Here is a 17,313-nt window from a genome sequence, read left to right on the forward strand (position 1 = left end):
AAGCAGTGAAGAAAAGCACTTTACAATGGGGTTGAATACGTTCAGGGTTGTTTAAAACTTCACAGAAGAGGAACATTTGTGATGCAAAGTTGTATTTTTCTGAGAAACACTACAGGGAAATTTATACAATTACAGAAGAGGATACTCATCTTGGTTCACATGAGTAGGTTCTATAACTGTTGCAGTGTTTTTTGTTTTTTTTCTCACTCTCTCATATTTGTTGTATACATGTATGGTATATATTATTTTGTATGGTCATATGCATATGTAACACTTGACTGTCAAATGAGCTTGTTTTTTACCATCCTCAGGAAGGAGCAACATCTGTAAAAACACAACGCATAACCCCTCCTATATACAGTATTGGGCAACCAAATGTTAGGCGCACAAGTGGGAACTACAACACTCACAGACTCGTGCACATTTGATACTTCTGCTTTTTTAGCAAGATCAAATGCTTTCCCATTATTGACCGCCCAAAATGTTTAGAAGAGGTCAGAAAACCCTAAGATGAGGAAATGTATTCAACATTCAACTCAACTCACGATGCACAAGTTAAAGTTTTTACTAGGAAAACAACTTCTACACTGTGAAATACAAAATGATCACTAGTATGTTCCAAATGACATGTAATGTTCATATCACACAATCAGAGCCCACACTCTACTCATTTATACCAATCCCAATACCCAGTAAAACATTACATCAAAATATTATAGAGGTCTTATTTTGAACCGATACATAACATGTTTTTTGCCATTGACTTTAGATCACCAGTCTCACTGTGGTTTTTTGAGGCCAGTTATGATTTTAGTTCTCACAGGAGCTAACTTCAAACACATTACCAAGCTCTCATTATACTGTTAACATCATCAGAACAGAGGAAAATGGTGTTCAGAGGTTCCATTAAAGGCAGAATATGGTTGTAACAGATGTTTTGAGACTAATGTACGAGTAACCTTTAACAAAGTAGTCTTGGAGGACTTGGATGGGACAGCCCATTTAGTATGACACTCATGAGCTGACTATTCCACTGAAATGATGTCATCAGTAATGAGGCACTAAAACCTGCAGATGTTATGTGTGACTGAGTCACTAGGTGGTAGCAACAGGATTGGTCATAACTGGCTTAACACACGAAGATCTAGCCCAAGGTGATCCTTAACAACACTCTTTTTTGTGCTGATTCTGAGACAAACTAAAAACGGCCAACTTTGTGTCGAATGATTCCTATTGACAATAGTAAGGCTTGACTTTCAGATTGTCCGGGGCAAGTAAAAAAATAAGTGTCAGACAAGCAAAAGATGAATCTATGTTAAAAAATAAATGTAAAAATAATAATCACAATATTTAAAAAAAAAATTGAATAAGAATATTCCTTGCTGGTTAGTGAGTTATTTGCCCAGTTATAGCTAATTGTTGGTCAGCACACGGTCATGAAAATCCTGGAAATGTAATGTTGTGCGCATCAATCACCTGCATGTGTGCCAATGTGTTTGGGCCCGAGGAAAGAAAGAGAAACATTGAAGCGTTTGTAATTAACTAAGCTTAACCAAAAAGCAGCATTTTATAATCATCCTACAGGTTCCTGCAGGTCATTTTTATCTATCAGAAAGACCTTTATTTGCCAAATAACTGAGATGAGTTCTATTTCAAAATATAACTTTTCCCAACCAAAAAGGCTGTTCCATGCACAGCATTTTGGGGGGCTATTTAAGGGTTGCCAATCATCCTCCAGGTGCATCTAAAAGGGGCAGTGTTCTATTTTGAGACAGGTTTGAAAATGCAAAGAAGCCAATATGCAGAGGGTAGCCTACATTTGTCTGATTCTCTATACAGTAGCAACAATGGTCATTTTTATATTGTAAAGTGGTTCCTTGAATCATGCAACAATTTTAAGTATCACTCTTTGGTGACTTGAGCTTTCTGACCAAAAAAACAAATCTGTCCTACTTGTCTGAAGGACAAGTGGCAAAAAAAAGTTAATGTCAAGCCCTGCAGTATTATCTGGTGAAATCACTGCACAGGGACATAACGTGATCGTTACAATAATGAAAGAAAGTCAATTTTTACTGAATTGAGTCACATTTGTACACAACTCAACTAGATTTGCATCCAGCGATTGAATCCCAGTTCTTCAGAGTGGTCTTTTCTTAGAATACCGGAAACAAGCACATACAGGTGTTCTCAAGGATGATTCTGCGGAAGTCAATGTACACTACTGTTCAAAAGTTTGGGGTCACTTTGAAACGTCCTTGTTTTTTTATGGAAAAGCAAAAAAAAATGTCCATTAAAATAACATCAAATTGCTCAGAAATACAGTATAGACATTGTTAATGTTGTAAATGACTATTGTAGCTGGACGCATTAGAGTGTCTAGTTTGAGAAACAGACGCCTCACAAGTCCTCAACTGGCAGCTTCTTTAAATAGTACCAGCAAAACACCAGTCTCAACAGTGAAGAGGCAACTCCGGGATGCTGGCCTTCTACGCAGTTTCTCTGTCCAGTGTCTGTGTTCTTTTGCCATCTTAATATTTTATTTTTATTGGCCAGTCTGAGATATGGCTTTTTCTGTGCAACTCTGCCTAGAAGGCCAACATTCCGGAGTCGCCTCGTCACTGTTGACATTGAGACTGGTGTTTTGCGGGTACTATTTAATGAAGCTGCCAGTTGAGGACTTGTGAGGCGTCTGTTTCTCAAACTAGACACTCTAATGTAGTTGTCCTCTTGTTCAATTGTGCACCGGGGCCTCCCACTCCTCTTTCTATTCTGGTTAGAGCCAGTTTGCGCTGTTCTGTGAAGGGAGTAGTACACCGCATTGTACGAGATCTTCAGTTTCTTGGCAATTTCTCACATGGAATAGCCTTCATTTCTCAGAACAATAGACTGACGAGTTTCAGAAGAAAGTGCTTTGTTTCTGGCCAGTTTGAGCCTGTAATCGAACCCACAAATGCTGATGCTCCAGATACTCAACTAGTCTAAAGGAGGCCAGTTTTATTGCTTCTTTAAGCAAAACAACAGTTTTCAGCTGTGCTAACATAATTGCAAAAGGGTTTTCTAATGATCAATTAGCATTTTAAAATTATACACTAGGATTAGCTAACACAACGTGCCATTGGAACACAGGAGTGATGGTTGCTGGTAATGGGCCTCTGTACACCTATGTAGATATTCCATAATATTTTTTAAATCAGCCATTTCCAGCTACAATAGTAATTTACCACATTAACAATATGTACACTATTTCTGATCAATTTGATGTTATTTTAAATGGACAAAAAAATATGCTTTTCTTTCAAAAACAAGGACATTTCTAAGTGACCCCCAACTTTTAACGGTAGTGTATACAAATCATACAGTGCCACGACAACGTCCTAGTTAAAAGTTCATTACCACATGGGCAAGATCTGATCGAAAACAAAGATGTGACAGAAAAACAAAAACAGAGTACCCAGAAGTAAGAATACCTTGGTATGTGCACTTCGGTTTTTAGACTCTCTCTCAGTCACAACTATCTGTTTGGTCACTAGCACCAACCGGCAATGACGCAATATAAGAAAGTCCTTCGAAAAGCAAAGACAAAACTAAGCTCTCCAACCACACTCACTTCCATCCATTTATTTTTCCTCCCCTCCCTTTATCCCTGTTCTCTTCTTTTCCCTCGGCAGTTAGGTGATGTAGATGCGGTGGAAGTCGTTGGCCCCGAAGGCACAGTTGCACTTGGGGCACTTCCTTTGTCGGGTGTCGTAGCGCGTCTTCAGACACTCGTAGCAGAAAACGTGGAAACACTTGGTGAGCACCGTCTCCTTGTCGCGGGTGTTGCAGCACGGACAACGCAGCTTCGCCTGCCAGGTGTGGAGTACAGAAAACGTACAGTTAACGCTGTAAAATAAAGTGTCACCCATGTACCGCAACACGTGAACCTTTTCACATGTAATTGATCGAAAGGCCATTCCGCCAGGATGTGGGTATTATTTTATTACCTTGTACTGGTTGATCTCCTCCTGCAGGATCTCATCAGCATCAGTGTACACCTCCACTTTCTTCTGTTTCTCCAGCTTTCGTCGTAGCCTGGACAGGTCCTCCTATAAGTCAGCCAGACACAGTCGAATACTTTAGTAGCCTAGATTAAACCTACGGTAAACATTCACACTCAAAATGACCCTTCCCACTGTATTCCCTCCAAAGGTTTTTAGGGGTTTGACAAATTAACATCAGGGCTCCCTCTGGGGGGAAAAATACATTCACGTTTAAAAATGAGACTCACCTGGTTAAATAAAGGATACATATGTGGAAAGGACAGACTTGTCAGTAGTTGTGTGTACCTGCGCTCTTTTGAGGTTTCCCAACTCCCTCTCTCTGGCGTTGCGGTTCTCAGACACAGATACCTGGATCTCCCTCAGCTTGGACTGGGTGTGATCCAGCTGCACCTTAAGGTCCTCAGCCAGCTGGGCTGCCTCCACTGCCTGAGATGGAGGGGCAAGAGACACTCAGATACTATTGTCCTTAATAACAGTGGTATTGTTATTCCTTTTTGTGTTATTATTACAATACCAATAGTAAAATTAGTAGTACTATGAGTAGTAGTATTGGTAAGGTAAGTGTGGAAGAAGGGGAGTTTAAAATTGTAAGTAGTATTGTTTTGCTACCTTCCTCTTGTTGAGTTCTAGTGCTTGTATGCGAACTCCTAACTCTTTCTCCAGATTGGTCAGTGAGCTCTGGAGGATGCCCTCTTTCTCCTCCAGCTTCTGTACAACCAATAACTGGGCTTCCACCTGTGACGGACAGCAAGGGGAACCAATCAATCAGACCGGTTTCCTCATTAGCTCAGAAACACAAGCATTATCAGGACTACAATCAAATGTTTTTTTATTTTTTATTTCAATAGCCATCAGGGATGCACAACATGCAGCCCGAGATATGCTATTTTTTGACCCACGGGTCTCTTAATAAATAAAACAGTCTGCCTTGACGAATGAGTTACACACCTGTTTTACATCCACCGCTTTGTAAGTTGCCCTGAAAATAAAAAACACACACGATGCTGACAGTTCATCCTCCACAGTCTCTCTCACCTGGGTCTTGAAGGTGAGCACCTGGTCAGCCAGCTCCTCCTTCTCCTCCCTCAGCAGCTTGTAGATCTGGTTGGACTTGATGCGTTCCGACATCAGCTTGAAGTTGGCGTCGTCCTTCTCCCTCAGCTGCTGCATCAGCCGGCTGTTCTGCTCCTGCATGTCCTCAAAGGCCTGGCCCGTCACGTCCATCTCACTCAGTAGGGCCTCCTCCTCCTAGACAGAATGGAGCGGTACAGGGGGGGTGGGAGGTTGGAATAGAGTTGGCATTTGTTTAGTTTTGGATATTTTATTTTTTACTGTTAGTTATGTAGTTTCATTTAATTGGAGGTCAAATCTCTTTGAGAGAGAGACCTGGTACAATACGGCAGATGAAAACACATTAGGTCACACAGTGTTACCTTGCAATGTATCCCGAATGGATCACACAATGTAATTGTAACTAACATGTATCAACTGACTTCACAATGACACCGCATCTAGATGTAATTCAAATACCACTGAATAGCATCGTAACACCTCACTTATCGGCATCGAGATTGCTTAAGAAATCAAACTCCATTGAAATCCTTGGTCAAAAAAATATATAAAAAAAGCCAAGGCAAACCCACTGCAATTGTGACATTTAACATATTCAACACCTCTGCAACAGTTTTGTTATGTGTGGTGGATATACAGTACCTGTTTGGTGGCCGTGAGCTTCTTCTGTAGGTGGTCGATTGTCTCCTCTGCCACACGGATCTTCCGGAGAGCGTCCTCATCAGCCAGCTTCTTGCTCTCCTTCCTCTCCCGCTCCTCCAGCTCTCGAACACGCACCCGCAACTCATCCACCTGGGACGCGGGGGGAGGGATTTAGATGTAACACATGGACAAACACATAGGCACTCTACCACCTCATAAATCAACTTTTCTGTTTTTTAAGACCAAGATTTTTAGAGATAATTCCATTTTTTTTTTTTAAATACAGAATACAAGTAATACAAAGTAACAGGACCCAACAAACACCATTTAACTTTACATGTGAGATTTTTGATTTTTTTTAATATAACCTCGGCTTTAGACTTGCGCTCTGCTGCCATAAGCTGCACTTTGTCCCTCTGCTCTTTGGGAGCTGATTTGTACATGTCCAAAAGTAATTTCATCTCCTTCTGAGACTCCTGGGCTTTCCTGAGTGAAAAGGAGAATGAACAGTAGAAGAGTTAGCACTACCTAACTTTAGAATGAGACAATGTGTCTCTTCTACTCTTCTAAGGTCTTCTACTATATTTTATTCTAGGGGTGTGCCGAGTAATCGGACAAAACGAGTATCTTAACAGATATGGTGAATTTTCTGAATATGATTAGTATTTTTGTAATTATCAGTGATTGGGTTAAAAGTCATTTTCAGCTGCCAGCACACATATCTCAAACAGTGTGAATGAAGCGTTGTGTACTATAAACTGTACTACTCAATTGGCTAGTTTGGCTGTCTGTCAAGAAACGGGCGGGGTGTGGGTTGAGCCTGCTGCCATAACTGGATTAGAACAAGTCGCCGCTCCTGCTCCCTCTGTCTTTCTCGTTATGTCGCGAGCTAAGCCCATGCTTGCTATTATCCTTTTTTCCTCGCCCAGGAATTTTCACATTTGAAAATGACAAATGCAGATAGTTAATTTTCATGGTACAAATGTTGTGGCATAAGTGTAGGGGGAGAACATTTTTGCTCCTTTTGAAAGCAAACATTTTTTATTTTTTAAATATGGGGCAAGCAAACTACCTTCAACTAAATCTGGGTCTGGAATAAATGCAGGCAGCAGTAGCCAGCCAGCCATGCATTATATATTAGCCTATTTTGTTGATAATTGAATAGGACTAAGTAAGTCAATCATATGCATTTTCAGCTGTCAGGATAATTTCTTAACTTTGAACAATGCGCGAAGGAACATAACGATGTGCTCTGAGATGTACTCTGAGTGATAGTGCTGTGATGTGCACTTCCGGTATAGGCTTTACCTGCATTTAAAGGTCACTTCCAGGTTTTCCGATCACAAGTAAATCTGATAACGAGTATCAAGTGTGATAAAAACGGATCGAATTACAAATACGAGTATGAACAGATCTGCACACCCCTACTTTATTCAGTGTAATATGAAAAGGGGAGTTGTGGGTTCTATAACCAAAAACAAAACATACTTAAGTTCCGCCCTCAGCATCTTCAGGGTGTCCGAATCTTTCCTCTTCAACTCCTCGCTGCGCTGTCGCTCTCTTTCTCGCTCCCTCTCTCGTTCCCTCTCAGTCTCCCGCTCTCTCTCCCGGGCCCGCTGTCTCTCCAGCTCCCTCCTCCTCTCCTCCTCCTCCTCTTGGTCTTCATCCTCCTCTTTCTTCACCTCCAGGCTGTCGCTCACCGGCTCCTCCAATGACAAAAGCCCGGTGTCACCACTCTGACACCGCAACTGACAAAGGGACAGGGATAGAAAATGTATTTGGGACATCAATCGCGTTGATCACTTATTTTCATAGCAAATATCATGATTCAAATAAGTCACGTTGATAATCATCTATTAACCAAATATTGTGCAACTCAAGTTTTGTTGAACCACATGACCGAACAGCCTCACCAGGGCAAACTCAAGGTTCTAGTTAGCCTATAATAAGGGTCCAGAGTAGAGCCTTGCAAGGGGATTAATTTTAAGCGAGCACTACCCTACCCAGGCCGATTGATTCTGGCAAATTCAAGGCCCTGTCCGAAACCAGAAATAACTTCCTCCATTAGTAAATCCATTAGCTGCTCCTCTCCATCTGTCACTTGCTCCCTGCACTCAGCTCATTGCAGCTCTGAGTCGGAGTATCCATAGCAACGGATCCGCTTGGGTTGCTCTGCTCAACGAAGAGACATGAGCAGTTAGCGGTTTGATACTTTGTCACGCCGACACAACTCAAGGACCATTAGTTTCTGTGAAATAATCTCTCCCGTCTTATATTTGACGAGGTTGAAGTACTTCTGACACCATGTTATTATCTTAGTCAGATATGACTGTACTGCGCTGCAGAGCATACGCAAGTGGCTCAGCTTCAAAATGTTAGTGATAGCCGAGCGCCATCCGTACCCTAGTTACTGATGAAAAAAAAAAACTGTCCCTACCCTAGCCCGATGTATAATGTCGGGGCCCTGTCGGGCTCAGGTCGGGTAGCAGCACTCTAGTCCAGAGTTTATCCTGACCTGGTCAGGTCATCTGGTTAGAAAAATTGCCTGTCTCTTTCCGCATATTGATTAAATATGCAGAATTTAATTTAAAAAAAATATATATATATATATATATTCAGAAGAAAGTCTATTGGTCTCACGTAGAGGATCCGCCACCCTACCTTGTTGATCTCCATCTGTGTTTCTCGGAGCTTCCGCTTGTAACGCTGCACGTCACCTTTCAGCTGGTGGTTGTGGTTCTGGAGGCTGCTGATGAGGTGGCGCATCTCTCTGTTGATTGGGCCTGAGGGAAAGATCAAAAGGAGACAGAAGGATTGATAAGGAAACGATGACCATGCGTTTCAGTCAGAGCTGCTGTTTTGTCTGACTGTAGTCTGCGTGTGCTAAACTTGTGAAGTATCGCCAAACTAGTGAGTAATATGGATAGTGATAACAGGATAGGACATTCATTCCAAACACAGTCAACATCCTTGGTTAGAGGGGGGGGGGGGGGGGGGGGGGGAGAATTAAGACTGACAATCATCCATTCAAGATTCTCACTGAGAAAATGTTGCTTTCTATGGGAAACTGTTAATGATAGAAACAAGCCTCGGGAGTGAGAGGTGTTGTGGAGATGAGACGTTACCTGCTTGCTCGTTGGCCGCCAGGTTCTGCTCAAACTCGATGCGCAGCATCTCGTACTCCTTGCGCACCTGGGCCAGCGTGTCTTCCAGCTGGATGACCTCTGTGCGGAGCTTCTTCTGTAGGGACAGCTCGTCACTCTGAACAGGTGACAAACGCCACAGCTTTTGTTGGCGGCAGTCCAACGGCAACGTCACAACAAACCTCTGACGTCCTGACTAGTTTTGGCCAGTTTTTACTGATTGTGACACGATCCACTTTCCAAGCATACAAAGAGAGCCTGTCTGTTTCTACTTACGCCAAATTGGTCATGTTTTGCCCAAACACAAGGCACTGTAGTCATGGCAATGACATACCATTGTGGAATGCAGAGCTAGTCAGCTCCCTGGGCTGCTGTAACCCGGGCTGTACAAAATACCTTTCTAACCACATATATTCCTAGTGTATTCATGATATATATGCCAGACCTGGGTTGAAATAGTATTTGTTTTCTTTCAAATACTTTAGCTGCGCTTGATTGAGTTTGCCTGGCACAATGGAAACAATGGAATAGTCCCAAAATTGCAAAACCCATCCATCTGGTACCCCAAGCAGGGGTTGGGGGGATACTATTTGAACCCAGATCTGATACGCTGAAATGTTTGTTACTTTAAAAAAATCAGTGGCTCCCTCCTACACTTTAGTAATTTGTCAGATTATTTTATCAGACCGACAATCAGTCCATTCAACTAAGGGAGGTAAATTAACCATGGATCATAATCATTGCAAGTAAAACCTTCTTCTAAATAGCCGCTCTCTGCAAAAATCAGTTCTCCTGACCTCCATGTGCTCTATCTGTCTGAGGTGGGCGTTCTTTGCGGTGAGGAGCAGGGCCCGGGCCTCATCCAGCTGGGTCTTCACCCCCAAAGACTCGTTGTAGAGCAGGGAGAACTGGGACTGCAGGCACTTGTAGTCCACGGTCTCCTTCACCACATCCTCTGGAATATTTTTCAGGTCCAACTGGAAAGGTAGTTAAGTGAGTGAATTATCCTCCCCATACACTGTAAGACACCTTGGGACATAGTGAAAAACTAAATGACTGCAATTCCTTTGGGATAGAGCAAACAGACAAGGGAACATTGGCCAAGAAATTACATACACAGTATACATTCAGTGATCATAACATAAACAAATGTTAGTGTTTATAATTGTTTTAAGTGTTTACAGTGCCTTAAGGAAGTATTCATACCCCATGACTTATTCCACATTGTTGTGTTACAGCCCGAATTCAAAATGGATTACATTTATATTTTTTCTCACCGATCTACACACAATACCCCATAATGACAAAGTGAAAACATGTTTTTCGAAAACGTTGCTAATTTCTTGAGAATTAAATAAAGAAATATGTAATTTACACCGGAGTCAATGATTTGTATTAGAACCATTGGCGGCGATTACAGCTTTGAGTCATCTTGTGTATGTATGTCTGTATCAGCTTTGCACATCTGGATTTCGGGATTTCCTCCCATTGTTCCTTGCAGATTTTCACAATATCTGTTAAGTTAAATGGGGAGCGGCAGTGAACAGCAATCTTCAAGTCTTTCCACAAATGTTCAATGGGATTCAAGTCTGGGATTAAGCTGTTCCACCTGTTAGATTCTGGGTTAAACTTGGAACATTGTTTAGAACCTAACACACCAAACAATTTCCACATTATTGTTCTGAAGCCATTCCAGCATTGCTTTGGCTTTATGCTTGGGGTCATTGTCCTGTTGGAACGTAAATCTTCGCCCCAGTCAAAGGTTGTTTGCACTCTGAAGCAGGTTCTCATCAAGGATTTGCCAGTATTAGGCTCAATTCATTGTTCCCTCTATCCTTACCAGTCTCCCAGTCCCTGCCACTGAAAAGCATCCCCATACCATGATGCTGCCACCACTATGCTTCACGGTAGGGATGGTGTTAGACAGGTGATGAGCTGTGCCTGGTTTTCTCCAGACATAGAGCTTTGCATTCAGGCCAAAGAGTTACATTTTTGTCTCATCAGACCAAAGAATATTTTGCCTTATGTTCTCAGAGTCTTTCAAATGCCTTCTTGCAAACTCCAGGCGTGCTGTCATGTGCCTTTTTTTATCAAAGCCCAGATTGGTGAAGCGCTGTAGAGTCTGTTGTCCTTCTGGCAGGTTCTCCCATCTAAGCCAAGGAACTCTGTAGTTCTGTCAGAGTGGTCACTGGGTTCTTGGTCACCTCCATGACCAAGGACCTTCTTGCCGGTTGCGCAGTTTGATCGGGCGGCCCAATGATGGAGACCACCGCGCTTTTGGAAACTTTCAACACTGTCGAAAATGTTTTATACCCTTCCCCAGATATATGCCTCATCACAATTCAATCTCTGAGATCTATGGACAGTTCCTTGGATTTCATGGGATATTTTCTGCTCTGACATGCTTTGTCAACTGTGGGACCTTACATAGACAGGTGTGTTTCTTTCTATATCATGTCCAAACAACTGAATTGGCCACAGGTGAACTCCAATCAAGTTGTAGTGACAGCTCAAGGATGATCAAAGGAAATTGGATGCACCGGAGCTTAATTTGGAGTGTCATTTAATTTGAAATAAATGTGAAAACATGTTTTCACTTTGTCGTTATGGGATATTGTGTGTAGATGGGTGATATTTATTTTTTAATCAATGTTGAATTTAGGCTGTAACAACATCATTTGGAAAAAATCAAGGGGTATATGAATATTTTCTGAAGCCACTGTGTCTTTTCTACAATTGTAATCATCCTTGACATGACATCTGACTCATGACTGTCTGAATAGCGAGCATCTCCTTTGTTAAGCCGACATAACAGAATGCACAGCGTATTGTCTTGTATTCCCTCAGAGGGGGATGCTGTTGTACCTTGAGTTTCTCGCTCTCCCTGACAGCCTCCTGGAGCTCCTGCTGTAGTTTCTCCAGGTCTGCCATGCGGTTGTTGGCCAGCTCCTGGTTCTGCTCCAACTCTGCATTCAGGCTCTCAAACTAACGGATATAATAATTACAATACGGAGTTCATTTGTATCACTTTGGGCACAAGGCCGTCATTGTAAATAAGAATTTGTTCTTAACTGACTTGCCTAGTTAAATAAAGGTTAAATAAATATGACAGGGTTGGAAACAACAATGCATCAAAACAAGATGGAAGGGAAGCTCAAGGATGGTTGGACAATAGGATGGTTGGACAATAGGATGGTTGGACAATAGTCTGCACTCACCTTCTGTATATTGAGGGTGATCTGGCCACCGGGTAGCCCCCCTGAGCTGCCAGTGGTGTAGTAGCCCGAGGTCAACTGGACAGAACAATCAGAGATGGTTTAGCGAACTTGGCCCATACATTAGTACACTAACCCAGACATATTACAATAGCTATATAGATGTGGTTACAGTCCTCATTTCCGCGATAAAACATCAAGACATTATTTTACCCATGTACATACAGCAGGACATCAATAAACAGCTGCTATTCAATGGACGGCATGCTCTGCTGCTTCAGCCTTATCGCTGGCCATCGATGCATAACGGAGTGACATCAGCGATGACAAGACACGAGAACTACACACACACACCTGCTCCATTACACACACAAAGTAAATTAAGTACACACCCACCGACGCACACAAATTACACACACCTGCTCCAATGCCTCAGCCAGATGCTTGTTGAGCTTCTGTTCCCTCTTACGGAGCTTCTCGATGTCCCACTGCAGATCCTCCACAGCAGTCTCCATCTCAGACACCTTGGTCTCCGAGCTTGTCACCTTATCCACAAGCTCGTTGTACTGTTAAAGAGGAGCAGAGATGAGAGCAAAAATGTGATTATGAAATTGGTTGGATGAGTCCACACAATCGCCATGTATTACCACCGATGAGAACTAGCAGACATTCACATTGAGGAGGATACAAAAGCTTGAAAGACGACACTATGGAGATGTGGGCATTCCCAACACACACACACTATACATGACAGGGTGAGGTAACATACCTCCATAGACATCTTGTGGTGTCTGCCCTGCAGGGAGGAGGCCAGGTCTTGCAGTCTGCCATTCTCCTCGAGCAGAGTACGATTCAGACGGAGCATCTCTTCCTGGCTATCATCCTCACACGCTGAGAAAGACAACACAGTCACTATGGTTACTCAACTAGTGATTACATATGCCACGTAGCAGATGCTTCTATCCAAAGCGACTTACAGGAATTTAACACGAGATCAAAGTGAATGTCACACTAGGGACCAGAGTGAATGTCACACTAGAGACCAGCGTGAATGTCACACTAGAGACCAGAGTGAATGTCATACTAGGCACCAGAGTGAATGTCACACTAGGGACCAGAGTGAATGTCACACTAGAGACCAGAGTGAATGTCACACTAGAGACCAGAGTGAATGTCACACTAGGGACCAGAGTGAATGTCACACTAGGGACCAGAGTGAATGTCACACTAGAGACCAGCGTGAATGTCACACTAGAGACCAGAGTGAATGTCATACTAGGCACCAGAGTGAATGTCACACTAGGGACCAGAGTGAATGTCACACTAGAGACCAGAGTGAATGTCACACTAGGGACCAGAGTGAATGTCACACTAGAGACCAGAGTGAATGTAACACTAGGGACCAGAGTGAATGTAACACTAGGGACCAGAGTGAATGTCACACAAGAGACCAGAGTGAATGTCACACTAGGGACCAGAGTGAATGTCACACTAGAGACCAGAGTGAATGTAACACTAGGGACCAGAGTGAATGTAACACTAGGGACCAGAGTGAATGTAACACTAGGGACCAGAGTGAATGTAACACTAGGGACCAGAGTGAATGTAACACTAGGGACCAGAGTGAATGTAACACTAGGGACCAGAGTGAATGTAACACTAGGGACCAGAGTGAATGTAACACTAGGGACCAGAGCGGATGTCATAGTTGGGAACCCCTCTACATTATTATGCTAAATGTAGAACCCACATGTTGCTACAAACAGAAAGTGAAAAACTCCCGAGTCATGATAAGCGAGTGAATAGTTACCTGCGGACAGGATCTGGGTGCATAGGCCGTCGATGCGGCTGTGGAGCCTGTCGAAGACGCAGACCATGCAGGCAGCGGCCTCCTTGCTGAACTGCATCCTGTCCCGCAACTGCAGGCTGAGCTCCTCCTCACTGCTGTTGTCCAAAGTGGAGAGGAAGGCTTTGGTACTCTCACTGAGGGTAGTAGTGGGCGGCGGAGCTAAACAGTCAGGATGAGAAGACTTAGGTTGTGTTTTTTTTGTTTAACTAGGCAAGTCAAATTCTTATTTACAAAAGACGGCCTACAAGTAAGTGATAAGTAAGTGATAGAAAGGTTTTGTGCTTGATGTTGCCATACCTCACACCAGTTATTATCGGCCGCAACGCAATGGACTCAGAGGTATCATTACTTCTGATCAGAGGCTAGAAATGCGTAGATAAAAAGGTTGAGAGAGAGCAGGAATCATCTTTACCGATTGTCGAGTCCTGCTGTGGTTCACGAGCTATCTCCATACCGTCGGGTGGTGGAGGCTGTTGCTCCTCGTGTTCTGGCGCTGGGAGTGGGGCTGAAGGAGGGGGTGGTGGGATCATCATGCCATCCGCGTCCATTGGGTTAGGGGCAGAAACAGGAGTAGCGGGCGGTGCCGGGACCACCGTGGGGTCAATGCGTTGGCGCAGGACGTGAACATTTTCTTCCAACTGGAAGTTAGAGAAGGAGGGTAATTAAGTATGTGTGGGGGAGTTTACACTTTAAGTTAAGAATATGTCTATGTTCCTTCACGGCAGCAAATGATTGTAGGACGTACGTACCTGGGACCAGTAGCGATTCACAATGAGCAGTGTGGTATCGTCAGTAGCTTGTCGCTTTTCCAGCTTCTCGATCTTCTCCCGCAGCTCATCCTCCATGGTCTGCCTCTGCTCCAGACGCTCACTCAGCTTTTTGTTCTTAAACTGGATCACCTTCATGTCCATCTCCTCCTGCAGATGTCACGTGATAATAAAGAAGATCAATGAAATCATCCCTCCCGTATAGTTACGCACAGACAAGACCCAGTTGTGGGGGACAAAAAGATGACGACTAACCGTAGAGGACACTCCCCCAATGCGTATGGGCTCAATGAGAGTGGTGGTGGTCTTTTCCTCTTTTTTACACTTCTTCTCAGGTGGACCAGGGGAGCTGTCCCCACCTGAGGCTCGCTTCCCTCCCCCGGTGCCAGACATGGTTGCTGCTTCTGCAACAAAAGCGTGACAGCCGTTTTAGGACACAAAGCCGATGAAAAGGGGGCATTTCGTTTGAACAACTTCATTTGTCAGCTGCCTATGGCCTCTACGAAGAGATATTTATGATGTCAACACCAGGGTTTTGTCATTGTGTCCAACTTCTGAAGTTTAATTTAGAAAATGTTACTGAAACTATCTACTATCTGGTATATAACTACAAATAATTGATGTGGATTGCTTACAATTGCTAAAATTGGCAAAATAATTCACATTTGTATATGCCAATTCAATGAAGGACAGAATGTCCCGCTAGCTAACTTGCTAGCTATCCCATTTCTGAAGTGTGGAATATGTAAACATGCAAAGTGGTATCCAAAACTTGGCAGAGTAGCTATCCATGTTAGCTACCTAAATAGCAGTAGTTGCATGCTTAACGTACACTACATGACCAAAAGTATGTGGACACATGCTCGTCGAACATCTCATTCCAAAATAATGCGCATTAGTATGGAGTTGATCCCACTTTTCTGCCATAACAGCCTCCACTCCTCTGGGAAGGCTTTCCACTAGATATTGGAACATTGCGGCTGGGACTTGCTTCCATTCAGCTACAAGAGCATTAGTGAGGTCGGGCACTGATGTTGGATAATTAGGCCTGGCTCGCAGTCTGCATTCCAATTCATCCCAAAGGTGTTCGATGGGGTTGAGGTCAGGTCTCTGTGCAGACCAGTCAAGTTCTTCCACACCAATCTCAACAAACCATTTCTGTAAGGAACTCGATTTGTGCACGGGGCCTTTGTCATGCTGAAACAGGAAAGGGCCTTCCCCAAACTGTTGCCACAAAGTTGGAAGCACAGAATCGTCTAGAATGTCATTGTATGCTGTAGCGTAGATTTCCCTTCACTGGAGCTAAGGGGCCTAGCCCGAACCATGTAAAACAGCCCCAGACCATTATTCCTCCTCCACCAGACTTTACAGTTGGCACTATGCATTCAGGCAGTTAGCGTTCTTCTGGCATCCGCCAAACCCAGATGGTGAAGCATGATTCATCACTGCAGAGAACACGTTTCCACTGCTCCAGAGTCCAATGGCTGCGAGCTTTACACCACTCCAGCCGATGCTTGGCATTGCGCAAGGTGATCTTAGGATTGTGTGCGGCTGCTCAGCCATTGAAACCCATTCCATGAAGCTCCCGAGGAACAGTTCTTGTGCTGATGTTGCTTCCAGAGGCAGTTTGGAACTCGGTAGTGAGTGATGCAACCGAGGACAGACGATTTTTACGCACTACAGCACTCGGCGGTCCCGTTCTGTGAGCTTGTGTGGCCTACCAATTCTCGGCTGAACCATTGTTGGCCTTAAGTCATTTTCACTTCACAATAACAGCACTTACAGTTGACCAGGGTAGTTCTAGCAGTGCAGAAATTTTGACTAACAGACTTGATGGAAAGGTGGGATCCTATGACGGTGCCACATTGAAAGTCACTGAGCTCTTCGGTAAGGCCAGTCTACTGCCAATGTTTATCTATGAAGATTGCATGGCTATGTTGTCGATTTTAAACACCGGTGTGGCTGAAATAGCCGAATTAGCAACGGGTGTGGCTGAAATAGCCGAACCCACTAATTTGAAGGGGTGTCCACATACTTTTTTATACAGTGTATATTTTACTAGTTAGTATAACTAACGTTTGAAAGAATATAGCTAGCTAACAGGCTAATGCTAATTGTAATGAATGCTAACGTTAGCCTGCAAGCAGATTAGAGTTATACGGCCTATGCACTCGAATCACTTTGAAATGTTTACTACATTTAATCACACGTTTTTATTTCAAGATCACTACCAACTATCACAAACCTTCACTAGCAAAAAAAAAAAGAATTTGTAAAACATAGTCACTAACCGGAGATGACGACAGCAATTATTTAAGCAGCTTCCTGTACGGCACGGTAAGTGTACCGATGAGAAAGTCGTTTCATTAAACTCAAAGGTCCTGTAGTCAGTTTCTCAATGTTTTTTTTTTACTGTATAGTTACCTAAATGCCTAATAGAATGCATGCTGTACACATTTTGTCATTATTCAATAAATATCCAAACGTTGTGTTATACGATTAATTATGTGAAATACTGTTTAGTCCATGCCACGCCTCACTTCGTCCTCATGATGGCACTACAGTCTACAGCCTCTTCATATGCAT

General features: G+C 43.3%; 1 protein-coding gene across 3 annotated transcripts; it reads right to left on the reverse strand.

The window, feature by feature from the left end:
- Positions 1-549: 549 nt before the first annotated feature.
- rnf40 (ring finger protein 40) lies at positions 550-17,081 on the reverse strand. Of its 3 annotated transcripts, none has more exons than XM_071392155.1 (20): positions 17,019-17,081; positions 14,983-15,131; positions 14,710-14,877; positions 14,373-14,598; positions 13,922-14,119; positions 12,881-13,002; positions 12,531-12,677; positions 12,115-12,189; positions 11,762-11,881; positions 9,694-9,873; positions 8,879-9,014; positions 8,415-8,536; positions 7,242-7,501; positions 6,122-6,239; positions 5,754-5,903; positions 5,076-5,285; positions 4,650-4,775; positions 4,326-4,466; positions 3,984-4,085; positions 550-3,845 (listed from the first exon to the last, which is right to left on the reverse strand). In XM_071392155.1, the coding sequence occupies exons 2-20, from the start codon at positions 15,118-15,120 to the stop codon at positions 3,669-3,671; spliced, it is 2,916 nt and encodes a 971-aa protein (XP_071248256.1). In that variant the 5' UTR covers positions 15,121-15,131; positions 17,019-17,081; the 3' UTR covers positions 550-3,668. The 3 variants fall into 3 exon arrangements, with proteins under 3 accessions (XP_071248256.1, XP_071248254.1, XP_071248255.1); XM_071392153.1 differs by having other exon boundaries at positions 5,076-5,288; XM_071392154.1 differs by lacking the exon at positions 17,019-17,081 and adding an exon at positions 16,973-16,995 and having other exon boundaries at positions 5,076-5,288.
- Between the last annotated feature and the right edge of the window lie 232 nt (positions 17,082-17,313).

Source organism: Salvelinus alpinus, chromosome 3 (assembly GCF_045679555.1).
Source record: "Salvelinus alpinus chromosome 3, SLU_Salpinus.1, whole genome shotgun sequence".
Lineage (NCBI taxonomy): Eukaryota > Metazoa > Chordata > Actinopteri > Salmoniformes > Salmonidae > Salvelinus > Salvelinus alpinus.